The sequence below is a fragment of the Abrus precatorius genome, unplaced genomic scaffold (assembly GCF_003935025.1).
Source record: "Abrus precatorius isolate BTA unplaced genomic scaffold, Abrus_2018 Scaffold3, whole genome shotgun sequence".
Lineage (NCBI taxonomy): Eukaryota > Viridiplantae > Streptophyta > Magnoliopsida > Fabales > Fabaceae > Abrus > Abrus precatorius.
Window position 1 is genome coordinate 765,582 of NW_020874373.1, and position 13,216 is coordinate 778,797.

A 13,216-nucleotide genomic window follows, 5' to 3' on the forward strand; every position below is an offset into this window, starting at 1 on the left:
TTCTTGGAAAGAAAAGGAATATGCTGCTACCATTTCATAACTCAGTACAAAAATACCAATTGATATAGGAAAATGGTTGATATATACACATAGAATAAACCTTTATTTTATTTTTTATTATTCTATGTTAAAAAAACCTAAAGAAACATTGTTTTACCAAAATAAGAACTGACAAAAAGTTTTGTATTTTAAGAACTTAAATACCTCACTCATATCATTTGAAAAGATTAATATGGGCATTTACTCAATATAAAAACTTAAAATGACAAAGGAAGATAGTTGTTATACACTCATGGAATGTATTCACCAAAAAAAAAAAACAAAACAAAATAATAACACGAAAATAGTTTACTCATGGAATTTTAAGAGCATGATATTTTGTTTGTTAACCGTTGAAATGAAATAAATGAAAATAATGAAGGATAAAAATGGAAAAATTCAATCCATTTTTGTAGTTTGTTTTTACAATAAACAATAATTATAATTTAACAATTTACACCGGGCTCACTAAATTAGAAGGATGAAATGAACTAGAACAATTTCTAAACTTGGGAGGAAAGATGTCGAGCTTTTTGTAATATCTTATCTTACTCTTCCAAATCTAAAAGAAATTTCTTTCATTCTTAATTCTATTAATTTAAACAACGTATCTTTTCTCCTATACTTCCTTTTTGATTTATCTCTCATTCAAACACACCATAAGTCCATCTTTGACATTACATGGTTCAAATACTGTAGTGCTTAAAGCACAAAATACCTCACTCAATTTTGACAAATACCTCACTCAATTTTGAAGATTAATATGAAGGATTAGTCGATTAGTCATATAAAGCACAAAATAGAATGTATTTACTAAAAAGTGCCATGTTTAACGTGATGTAATAGAATAATTCCTGACTTGAAGGAATCTGTTTCTACACATACTGTGACAAATCAAGGATACAACAAAAAATGCATGGGCAAACTAGGACTGTACAAACTCATGCTGTGATCATATTAACAAAGTTTGGATGGGGAAAAAAGAATATAAACTTGTAGACACTGTACTAGACTTGAAATTTTAATATGTACATGTGTGCTCATCTAATCACTCAATTTGCCTTCTTGTTTATCAGAAGCTGAGCTGGGTTTGCCTTCTTGTTTATCAGAAGCTGAGCTGGGTCCCCATATACGAATCGTATGATCATCACTTGCAGACGCCAACATGTGTGGAATTTTGGGGTTCCAGCTCACACAGTTTACAATCGCGGAGTGCCCACATAAAATCTCTATAGGATTGGAGTGCCGCCAGTTCCAAATGTATACCTGCATTAAATAAACTTGGGAGATGAGCAAAGGGAAATATTAACCTCAACGATTAGGACAAGAAATGAGTAACTAAAAGTGATGAATTTTCATAAGAAAAGAAGTATTCATCACTTAAAAAATGTTATATTTTTTAATAAGAAATATTATTTTAGATGCTTACTCAGTGCTAAATACTGATATTAGCAAAACCAATAATAAAATGTTCATTAACAACGCCTTGTAATGCATGTGAGTAGGTCATAGGGAATGTTGATTGTTAATTTCTACCTGTGAGTTCTCACTACCACTGGCAATAAATGAGTTATTGAATCCACCAAAGCAAGACCTTATCGCAAATCTTTGTTGCTTGTGACCCATAAACTTCATGGGCTTATCCCATTTCCCGGCCACATCCCACATGTGAATCTCCTGGCTGCTTAGATTGACAATGAGGAACTTACCATCTCCTGAAAGTGAAAGGGATGCCATTGCATAATCCTCTTCAATGACTCGCTCAGTTTTGGTTGGTACATGCAGAATCCGAATTTGTAGATCCACGAATATGCTGATAAGATACCCACCATCCGGAGTAATAGCAACATCTACAACCTTGGGCTTCCTCCTTCCTTTCCATGCACTGACCTCTTTTCCATCACAATTCCACACGCAAATGCCCCTTTCATTGTGAGAACTGCCACCCATGAAGTGTTTTGAGTCGGGAAACCAGGCACAAGAGTTCACACCAAAGCTTTCACTCCCAAATGTGTGCATGCACGTACCTGTTTCAACATCCCACAGTTTCAAAACTTCTAGGTTCCCACATGTAAGCAATTTAGTGTCATCAGGACTCCATGCTACATAAGATACCGCAAGTCGGTGACCAGAAAGTGTGTGTTTCAATTTGAATTTCCAATCCTCCAGCATCTGGCAGGAGTATTTCAGAACATTAGAAATGTTTGAAATAGTGAGAGCAATTGTGTTAGATTACACACATATTCCAGTGTTTATTGATTTATTTGCTACCAATTAGAGAGAGTAATCTTAGCTGACAAAGAATTAACCTCTAGCTTAACAATCAGCAATTAATTATTCTAATCATACCAACATAAATATAATTGACTATATTCTAACATAAATGCTAATATTCTAACCAGAAGCTGCACCAGCTCCAAAATGAGCCTGTCTTTGCTAAGCAATCTGCATTCGTTTTAAAGAAGTAAATCTAGATACTTTGCTACACCAACATCACCTCAAAAGATAAACCCATCAGCTAAAATTGAATAGGACCCCAATGGGAATTTGGGTGGATATTTTGCGCATCTATCCAAATATCCATGAATATCGGATAGGACACCAGTGTAGGAATAAAGATATTGAATAAGTATGACTATGATCTCATTACAGGAATATGATATTTCAGATCGAATAGGACAAACATAAAAATATAGTAATTTTTTGGATGGATAAGATTTGTATATTGGTAGGAGATTTGTGATAGAATAGGAATAGCTTATAAACAATTCACCAATTCCCATATCAACCTATGCAACTCTTACAAAAAATGTAATACACCGAAATGCAAGCCACAAGGGAGCTTCATGCCAATCAAGTGACCACTATTAGGGCCTTCATGACATGTATGAATTTGCTAGACAATTTTTTTTAATGCATATTGACAACAGCATAATACCTCCCATATGATGGCTGTGCAATCATTGGATGAAGAGGCCAGGTACATCCCTCTATTAGAAAATTGTACAACCCAAACTTCATTTGTATGTGCAGTCAATATCTGCAGCAATGGAAAGGAAAACAATGTCATTTAATATCCATGGCATGTAATATCACAAGTTAGAAAAGATTAATTTGGACTTTAGGTCCGTCGTTCCAAATCTAATGTATCCTCATTTGCCACACTAAAGCAGTCACTGAATCAATCTCTCGAGTCTTGACATATACAAAGGGGGAAAAGTCCAAATTAGGGATCCCACAATCAGGAAAATAAACTCGTATCATACCAATCCTTGATTTATCAAACAACTGTTACCACCAATCTCGTGACTTGCTATTATAGGAAATGCCAATAAACTTTGGCGCAAAAAAATGAGCTGTAGATAGTGAACATTTATATGTGTGATTCTTTTTCTTTTAAAAAAATCCGTGTAACTCTATCTGATTTATAACATTAAAAGAAGATGAAGCAATGTTTTTCCCCCTTCATAATATATAATGGGAAGTCCAAAAGATAATCTACACCCTAAACTGAGCAAAACAAATATAAGATTCTTAAAGGGGGGGGGGGGGTTTGCTACAAATTACAACAGTCAATAATTGAATATGATAAGGAAATAGATCTAAACATGTCATTCAATACAGTGCTAACTCACCTGAGTCGTTGTAGTAGGAATATGATCCCTGCTACAGCGATGATCCTCGTAGAGTGAAATTGGATTCGATGAACTATGATATGTACAGGAATCAATCCAGAATGCAACAGTACTTTCAACTAAGTACTCCAGCCTGGCTCCAGGCAATGAAATGGGTGGAGCCAACAAATTTTCCAAATCTTTTAATAACTTTCTTCGCAAATCTTGTACACCGTTGTCATCAATTGCACCTAACTTCCTATCCTTCGATGAAATTATGCTATTTACAAGGATGTACTTGTCAACATCCGAGACTGAAACCTCTTTCTGTAACACACCTAAAGCTAAAGTATCCTCACCCCGATTCATATACTCCACAACAAGCTGTTTCAATACAAGAAACATCACACATTCAATAGTTTCACCCAATACATCCTTCAAAGAATTAAGATAATCAATGCAATCACTCCAATTCCCATTCAGTATATGTGATTCAATCATCTGAAATTCTGTGGATTTGTATGAAATGCCAGATTCGGACTCCAAGCATGATGCAGTGTTATTGTATCCTAATGAATATAGAGATTGAATTATGACCCTCACAAATTCATGCTTTCTAATCAACCCTTTGGAACCAACTACCTCAGAAGGATTCTCCATTAATGAAAAAGAGACAAACTTCTAGCATGAATCTTGATGATTCAAAGACACAGTTTCCCGCCAACAGAAAACACTTCTTCCCAAAGCCTTAAAACGCGTAAAAAACAAACTTTGAGCTTCCTCGAGATCCCAAGTGAGGCAAAAGGATCAAAATTTGCTACAAGAAATTCAAAGAATCTAAAAAAAAGAACAAAATCATGCAGTAAACGCGAGATGCTGAAAGATTGGAACTTTTGGAAGGGATTGGAAGGACTCGAAATTAAAAGTAACAGCATTGACCAACACAGCAAAGTAATCAAGTAGAAGCTATAAGAAAGCACAAAGATTCAATAGGATCAAAAGCATAACCCAGAACGAAAATTGAAATGGAAAAATAGTTTTACGAGAGTAGAACCTCATAGCAACTGGGTTTTATAATACGGGTCGAAGGCTGATCCGAAACCGTCATGTAAAATTGTGCTTTAAATTTATAAAATTAATTTTGATGCAAGTTAGATTTATAAAATTAAACTTGAATATTATTTTTACGAGTCTAAATTACATTGGAAAATTTGTCCCAACACCAATAAAGCTTGTTATTCATCACGGTGAGTTCAAATTTTGCAGCTCAATTCGTTACTAACCATTAGACTGTTGAAGAAGAAAATTTATCAGATATAAACTGTGTTTTTTTATTTCGAATATCAGAAATAAAGGATAAAATAAAAATTTAAAGATTAAAATAGAATAAAATGTTTATGTATTTCATAATAGATCATTAACATACTATAATCTTTTACACCATGGTTAACGAATAACTGCTCTCGTGGTATATGAGCTGCACAGGTGTGTTAAATTTAAAATATTAAATTTTTATATCAAAGTATTCATAATATATTAATTATGTGATAATTTAATTTAAATAAATAGTATTTAAATTAAAAACACAAATAACTTGATTTACATCAAACAACTTTGTTAGGTGATAATTATTCATACAGAAATTAATTCAAATATTATTATTTGAATCATTTTTAGTTAGGGGTATATTTAGAAATAAAAATAGGATTGATATACATAGATTAATTATACACAAGTGTTAAACTTTAATTAATTTATATTAAATGGACATTAATATTTGACCATGTATAAAAAAATAAGAAACTGTATTTTTTCATTAAAAATTATATAAATTTAACAATAAAAATATATTTTTATGAAAAAATATTTATGAATATTTAAACACAACACATGAAAACATTATTATTAAATTTAGAGTCATCCTCTCTATAACAATTAAATCAAGCAATTTAGTAAACTTTATTAAAAGTTAACATTTTAAGATGCCAAGTCATTCATAAAAACTTTATAGAATTAACTTTTGTCTCGATTAACGTTTTTTTTCCTTATGAAAACATTGCAGAATCATTAGGAAGGGTCAAAGGGAAATATTTATGACACTTAGCTTCTGTCGCAAGCTTGTTCTTGTTGATTCAAAAGTCAAATTTACTTTCCATTATTATTATTATTTTGGGACATTGTTTTCACTAAAAAAAAAATGTTAAATAGAAAGCCACCTTGTTTTCATTGCTTTCCTCTTAAGTATTGACCATTAAGTGGGAGAGTATATCAGTTTGAAGAAGCGTTTTCAATTTGTATTTCTTGAAAACGGTTTATATTTATTGTTTTTTTAAAATATGTTCCTGAAAACGTATTTGTTTTGATTTATTTTGTTAATATTTTAATTTTGTTATCTGACTTAAATAACGTATTTTCGGCAATTCAATAACTCTAATATCAGTGATTTAAGCAACACTATTGTCAACAAAACACTTATCATTTAATATACAATCTGTAGGAACTAAAAATAATAACATTTTATTAATTTCAGCATTTTAAATTAAAAATATAAAATGTGATAGATATTTTGTATTAAAATTTTACTACTGTGAACAACTTAAACTCAAATTAAAGACCATAATAAAAATAGGGACAGTTAAACTAAACAGTGTCTGGGGTTAAAAGAAATGCAAATTGTCAACAAGTTTCGGCACCAAATCAAAAGAGAAGAAACAAGGGATGGCCTACGAAGACCTACCCAAACCTTTTTCTTTAATTAATTAATTCTCAAGACGTAAATATCAATTTCATTTTCTAAACTAAAAAAAAACAACACAATATAAAACAACCAATACATTTTTCTTTTGCATTTATTTATAAACAGATATATTAAATTTATACTTAAAATCTGATCCTTGGACGGTTGTAATTTGGAGGGAAAATTGGCACAGCCATGACCATCATTACAAAGTTAATAAGACAACAATTAATTAATTTTGATATATTATATAGATTTGCCAATGGACAAGAATGGGCCCACCACGAAGTGATGTTTAGAGGAGAGTGGGGGAAACGGGTGTGGCAGTGTCGTTTCGTTGACCCCACGCTCGCACACGTAGCGTGTGCGAGGCATGAAAAGAGAGCGATGATGAACGTAGCAAAAAAACTGAATGCATCACTGTATCACTGTCAACAACACTCCCACGAGCATTTAAGTCTCTCGACTTCCCCTTCTTCCTCTTTCCTTTCCCTTCTCTTCCTTTCTTCACTCACTCTCTCTTCTCTTCGCTTCTTCCGTTTCATCTCTCTCTCTCTCTCTCTCTCTCTCACTCTCTCACTCTCACGCTCTTTGAGATCTCTCTCTCTCTCTTACTTCCTTCGCACGCTCATCGGTTTCGTTACGCAGATCTTTCACCGCATTTCATGGATCCAGAAACGCACTCTTCTGCATTGCCTTCTCTCTCCTAGGGTTTCCATCCTTATTCTTCTTCCTAGCCTTTTTCAGCTATGCCGTCTCTCTCTTCCGCTTCCTTCTGACGATGCTTTTCGCCGGTTTCGCTTTCGGCGAGAGAGAATGCCGGTGTCGGTTGTCTTCCTCGTTGCTCTTCTCAACTTCCTTTTCTCTTCCCAAGGTACTTCCACTTTTGTGTTTTTTCATTTTCTGCTGGAACGAACTTGTTTCTGTGCTTCTGTCATGTCAATTATTATGCTAGAGTAAATACCTTTTCTGTTTGTATCTGATCTTTCACTGACTTGTGGTAACATATGTGAGCTATGAGTATATTGAAGTAGTAAATGTGGAGTAATGGAAGAGCATCGTGGCATAAGAGGTGGTTCTTTAGCACTAGTTCTGTGCTACTGTACTGTATTGCTGTAACTTTTTATTCTGTGGCACTGGGAGAATGTTTTGCTTACATGGTTTGAACTAGATGTTGGCACTCTCTCCGGGAAGTATACTCCGCACATGCCCATGTTAAGTAGAATGAATCACTTACCGGGTTCATGGTCCATGAACCTGAGACCGGGACAGTACACATCTGCTAGTTTTGTACCTTAATAGTAATTGAATTATTGCAAACTATAATGTTTTCTGCTGTGTTCTTGGAATATGGGTTGGTTGGTCGTCGTCAATAATGATGTAGAACAGCTCTTCTAATGTTTTTTCTGCTTGGTAATTGGTAGTTCTCTGCTAGTCTGTACATGTGGCATATCATTGTTTCCCCATAACTACTCATCCGTGTTGACCGTGCACAAAACCTAGTTTTCACACGTAAACTTAAATTCTTTGATGCAGTATTATATTGAATATTCAATCTTTCTTATATTTGGTTGCTATATATATTTTTTCTACCATTGGATTGCCTACAATTTATTTATTACTTAATCTAATGACTCCATTCTGTGTAAGCGGAGCTAAGACAATTTGATCCATATACTGATATTCTCACATGCCATCTCTCTTCCCTGTTTATAACAAACTCATTGTGACTAAACTGGGTATTGCGTGTTCATTATCTTTTATAAATTTCACCGAAAAGGTAGTTATGGGAATAAGTTTTTGCCAAGTATAATACTGGCTGAAGTATTGGATAGAATGACTGTGGAAAACCCCTACTCTTTGAATTTGATAAGCTTTTGTCTGAATGAATCCAATGTAATATTTATGTGATGTGTGCTTGTGCTCTACTCTATTTTGGATTGTACTCTGTTGATTTATTTTGGTGTTACAAATGGTAAGAAAAAGAAAACTAATCTCTAATGAAAATAGAACCAGCAAAAATCCATGGAGAAACAGGGACTCATTCCCAAGCAAATAGTCTGCCAGATTGTTCAACTCTCCAAGATTTGTCATGATGAACATCCCATTTAGATAGAAAATCCACAAACTTGGCATTTTTGCGCTTCAAACTTACTATCTCACTTTCTGAAGTCTGCTGTTATGTATGACATAATAGGTTCTTTGCTTGCAGTGAAGTCAATTTCTCTGAGTGTGTCGTTTACATCATCAGAACAAGCTAAAATGTGGTTAGTTAAACCTTCTTCTGGACCATCTTCTGCTCCTGTGCCATCTCCATCTTATCAAGGTATGTCATCGTCCATTTCAATACCTTGCTGTTAAACTTGAAAAGAGCTTTGAGTATAAGGAATATTCTATTATTTTAGGTCCTAGTGCGACTCCAAGACTAAAACATCATCATCACCATCGTCACCATCGTAGCATTAGACCTTATGTGGTGGCTCCACCCCCTTCAAAGGACCAAGGTAATTTTTGGAATTTAGATACTCATCTTTCTTCTACTCTTGATGTGGGCAGGAATAGTTACAAGGTACTGCATATAAGGAGAAGAGAAGCCAATAAAAGAAGCTGGGCTAAATGCTAACTAAATATAATATCAGCATTGATTGATCTTTCCATTGTTAGGTGTTTTTTCTTTACATGTTTCTCTGAATTCTCTATTTGGTCAAGTGAGATGATCATTGGAGTCATGATTATTCTTTTAACCTGGTAATCTAAATTAGTCATGAGTCATGAGTCATGATTTGATTGTTTTTCTGTTGCCTTCTTAGTCTTTTAGTGCATGTTGTAAACCATGGTAAGATGATATAAATAGAAGTGACATAAAATACATAATTATTTGGTAAAAAAATTTTAATGAATCAGTTTGCTTCCTTAGATTCAAGTCAGTAAACATTTTCATGTGGGAAATGTTTATTTATTTTAAACAATATTTGCCTCTTATTTGTCCAAGCTATATGTGGGTATCTGATAATGATTTCTCACTTCTTATTTATGGTAAAAAAATTATACTATATTTTGCTTTTGGATGTACAGCAGCCTGTGCCATCTGAAAATTATGCCATATTCAAAGTTATTGGAGGGTGTAATGAGTTTTAATAAATGATAGACCTAATATTTATTTTTCATGCATAATCAAGTTAATGATTTTTGTGAAATATAGCTTTTCACTGATTGATAGGGTTTCTGAACCTAACATTTGTTTTTGGCTCTCCCTGTTAGTGTCTCATACCATATACTCATTTGTAACGAATTCTCTGACAGCTTGTGACCAAATCTGTTCTGATCCACTCACATCAACTCCCTTTGGTTCACCTTGTGGTTGTGTGTTTCCCATGAAAGTCAGACTTACGCTGTATGTAGCTCCTTATGCTGTGTTTCCAGTAATGACTGAGTTGGAGAATGAAATTGCATTAGGCACTTATTTAGAGCAGAGTCAGGTGAAGATAATGGGTGCCAGTGCTGACAGTCAAAATCAGGGAAGAACCATTGTTGATATTAACTTGGTTCCACTGGGAGAAAAATTTGATAATACAACTGCAGCTCTGACATACGAGAGGTTTTGGCACAAGAAAGTTCCTCTAAATAGGAGCCTTTTTGGTGATTATGCTGTTGTGTACATAACTTATCCAGGTACGTGTGTTTCTCCTTTTAATATTTTTCTTTGTGGGTATTGTCTTGCTGTTTGAGACTGAAGCTGTTGGTATCAGGAATGCCATCTTCGCCACCATATGGAACTTTAGTTGGGAGCGGTCCCAGTCAAAGTGTTGATGGTATTCTGCCAGTCAGTGCCAACTTTGTCAGCAAGAACCAGAAAATGAATCTTAGGACCATAATTATCATTGCTTTATCTTCCTTTGTACTCTTGCTGGTTTTGGTGGGAGCATTTTCCATCACTTTGAAATGGAGGAGGGCTAAGGGACCATTAAGTGCTGTTGGCCCTGCTTTCACATCATCTCTAAACAAGAGATCTGGTATAATTTTGAACTTCTTTTGACATTTTAAAAATAATTTTATGATGTTTAAATTGTCAGAATTTTTTGTTTGATTGCTATTCATTTATTGTATACTCAACTATGGCTATTGCCTAAAATAATTATATCTCAGGTTAATTGTGGCTTCTTTTGTAGCTTCTTTTTTCAGTTTTCAATGCTATTCTTGTGATGTGCAGACAATTATATTTGTTGAGCTCTATTTGTTGGCAAGGTGAATTTATTTGATGTTTGGAAGTTACAAATTTGCAGTGTGTGATCAGTTTGACTTTGAAGATTTTCCCACAGTCGTTACTCATTGATGTAGCTTTTTATGCCAAGCTTTAATTAGGTTTCCTTGATTTTCATGTGTTAAGTTTTGTGAATTATTTTTATTTTTTACATGAAAAATTGACAATTGTAAAACAGACTTTTTCTGCCAAATACAAGCTACATTTCATGCACAAGACCAATAGTACAATGAGCTTTCCTCTGCCTTTGGTGGTTATTGATTCATACCTGCCGCAGAAATATAGTAGCATAGTCATGGGAATCTTTTATGTTATGCTTACAAATTCCACTTTGTATACTATGTGAACTTTCATATATGAGGTGCAAATATTGTATTTACATGTTTTTGTGTAAAATTTAGTGATTCTTTTGTTTTCTTGGTTATCTTTATTCTGCCAGTTGTATATTGGTTGAAGTAAACATAAATGGGTTGATACTTGTCCTGCAGGCTTGGGATCCATGTTGTCAAGCAGTATTATGAGCTCGACATCAGTGTCACTTATGTCCACAATGGCTACTTCCATTCTCTCTGTTAAAACATTTTCACTTTCTGACCTTGAGAAAGCAACAGATAAGTTTAATTCAAAAAGAGTATTAGGAGAAGGAGGATTTGGACGTGTTTACAGGGGTACATTGGATGATGGGGCTGAAGTTGCAGTTAAGCTGCTAACAAGGGATAATCAAAATGGAGACCGTGAATTTATTGCGGAGGTTGAGATGCTAAGCCGTTTGCATCACCGTAATCTAGTGAAACTGATTGGTATATGCATTGAAGGGCGCAGGCGATGCTTGGTGTATGAGCTTGTTCACAATGGCAGTGTTGAGTCGCATCTGCATGGTAATATATTTTCATCAGCTCAAGTTATGCAGCCCACAGATAATTTGTATTTCTTTGCTATCTGTTGAATCATTTAAATGCTTGTTAATGATCTTGCAGGGGTTGACAAGAAAAAAGGAACGCTTGATTGGGAAGCACGGATGAAAATTGCCCTAGGAGCTGCTAGGGGATTGGCCTATCTTCATGAGGATTCTAATCCTCGTGTAATTCACCGAGACTTCAAAGCTAGCAATGTGTTATTAGAGGATGATTTTACCCCCAAAGTTTCTGATTTTGGCTTGGCAAGAGAAGCAACTGAAGGAAGTAATCATATTTCAACACGGGTGATGGGAACTTTTGGGTGAGTGTTTAAACAGACTTTGTCTGCAGCATTTTGATTAAATACTGTCTTAGTTCCAAATTGTAAAGTTCTTCAATGACTTCTTATATATACCATTTTAAATTTATGTACGTATTCAATTCTTGACTTTCTTCATTTAACTTGTATATATAAGTTAGTTAACTTGTGAAAGATTCTAATAGTTAAACATAAATCTTGTACATACCTCTGGTTAACCATTGTGAGATTTATCTCCTCTCTACTAAATGATTTAACTTTATTAGGTGTAATTTGTATGTCTAATAAATTATGGGAGGGCATTCTGGTTTTTCATGCATTACATGTTCTAGGCCTTGATTTGATGCCATTTCTATCTGATGTACAATGTTGCAGGTATGTTGCCCCTGAATATGCGATGACAGGCCATTTACTTGTCAAAAGTGATGTTTATAGTTATGGCGTTGTGCTGCTTGAACTTCTCACAGGCAGAAAGCCAGTGGATATGTCCCAACCTCAGGGACAGGAAAATCTTGTAACTTGGGCACGGCCACTGTTGACAAGTAGAGAAGGTCTAGAACAGTTGGTGGATCCATCTTTGGCTGGAGGTTACAACTTTGATGACATGGCAAAGGTTGCTGCTATTGCTTCAATGTGTGTTCACCCGGAGGTCACACAGAGACCTTTCATGGGTGAAGTTGTGCAGGCTCTTAAGTTGATATACAATGACACAGACGAGACTTGTGGAGATTATTGTAGTCAGAAGGATTCCTCTGCTCAGGAGTCCGATTTTAGAGGTGACCTTGCCCCTTCTGATAGTAGTTGGTGGAATGCTGGAGGGTTAACCCCCCGATTAACTTATGGGCAAGCATCTTCCTTCATCACTATGGAATACAGTTCTGGTCCGCTTGAAGATATGGAAAACAGACCGTTTTCAACGTCAAGTTTGATTGGAGATGAAATATCTTTACCAATTAGGCATGGGAATAGATCAGGTCCCTTAAGAACAGTCCGAAGCAAGCTCTCCTTATATAGATTTACAGGAAGTCGGAGTGAGCATGGAGCACTTTCTTCCAAGCGTAATTGGAATGATGGTTCATGGGTTTGAGTTTTTTTTCCTAGTGTTTTTAAAATGTACAGTTCCTAAAGAGATCAGAACTATTGATTGAGTGACTGATTTAGCCTAGACTTCTCAAATTTCTGCAGTTTCATGTTAAGGCTGGAGAGATACAGGACATTGACAAATTTTGAAATATTGATTCATTACACAAGGAGGAAATGTAACTTGAACAGTATTGTAAATGCCTTGAATTGTATCTCGTGGTCCTGTTCCATTTCCATATCTATTAACGAGGGCGTGCCATACATTCA

General features: G+C 34.7%; 2 protein-coding genes across 4 annotated transcripts; one reads left to right on the plus strand and one right to left on the minus strand.

Annotated features, from left to right (window-relative positions):
• Positions 1-1,083: 1,083 nt before the first annotated feature.
• LOC113860788 (WD repeat-containing protein WDS homolog) lies at positions 1,084-4,313 on the minus strand. Its single transcript, XM_027493295.1, has 4 exons — positions 3,675-4,313; positions 2,978-3,079; positions 1,576-2,211; positions 1,084-1,305 (listed from the first exon to the last, which is right to left on the minus strand). Exons 1-4 carry the CDS (start codon positions 4,311-4,313, stop codon positions 1,084-1,086), a joined length of 1,599 nt encoding a protein of 532 aa, XP_027349096.1.
• A 2,616-nt stretch (positions 4,314-6,929) lies between these two features.
• On the plus strand, positions 6,930-13,148 carry LOC113861865 (receptor-like serine/threonine-protein kinase ALE2). 3 transcript variants are annotated; one of them, XM_027494942.1, is made up of 8 exons: positions 6,930-7,264; positions 8,603-8,716; positions 8,796-8,894; positions 9,694-10,062; positions 10,140-10,403; positions 11,140-11,529; positions 11,629-11,869; positions 12,242-13,148. In XM_027494942.1, the coding sequence occupies exons 1-8, from the start codon at positions 7,207-7,209 to the stop codon at positions 12,951-12,953; spliced, it is 2,247 nt and encodes a 748-aa protein (XP_027350743.1). In that variant the 5' UTR covers positions 6,930-7,206; the 3' UTR covers positions 12,954-13,148. The 3 variants fall into 3 exon arrangements, with proteins under 3 accessions (XP_027350743.1, XP_027350744.1, XP_027350742.1); XM_027494943.1 differs by lacking the exon at positions 6,930-7,264 and adding an exon at positions 7,321-7,462; XM_027494941.1 differs by lacking the exon at positions 6,930-7,264 and adding an exon at positions 7,509-7,675.
• The last annotated feature ends 68 nt before the right edge of the window (positions 13,149-13,216 follow it).

Excerpts from the sequence above, each read along its gene's own strand:
- LOC113860788 (XM_027493295.1), bottom strand. The coding sequence starts at position 4,313 with ATGGAGAATCCTTCTGAGGTAGTTGGTTCCAAAGGGTTGATTAGAAAG. Across the intron at positions 3,080-3,674 it reads TTCCTACTACAACGACTCAG|ATATTGACTGCACATACAAA; the intron begins GTGAGTTAGCAC and ends CCATTGCTGCAG. Across the intron at positions 2,212-2,977 it reads GCACAGCCATCATATGGGAG|ATGCTGGAGGATTGGAAATT; the intron begins GTATTATGCTGT and ends TACTCCTGCCAG.
- LOC113861865 (XM_027494941.1), top strand. The coding sequence starts at position 7,597 with ATGCCCATGTTAAGTAGAATGAATCACTTACCGGGTTCATGGTCCATG. Across the intron at positions 8,717-8,795 it reads GCCATCTCCATCTTATCAAG|GTCCTAGTGCGACTCCAAGA; the intron begins GTATGTCATCGT and ends CTATTATTTTAG. Across the intron at positions 11,530-11,628 it reads TGTTGAGTCGCATCTGCATG|GGGTTGACAAGAAAAAAGGA; the intron begins GTAATATATTTT and ends ATGATCTTGCAG.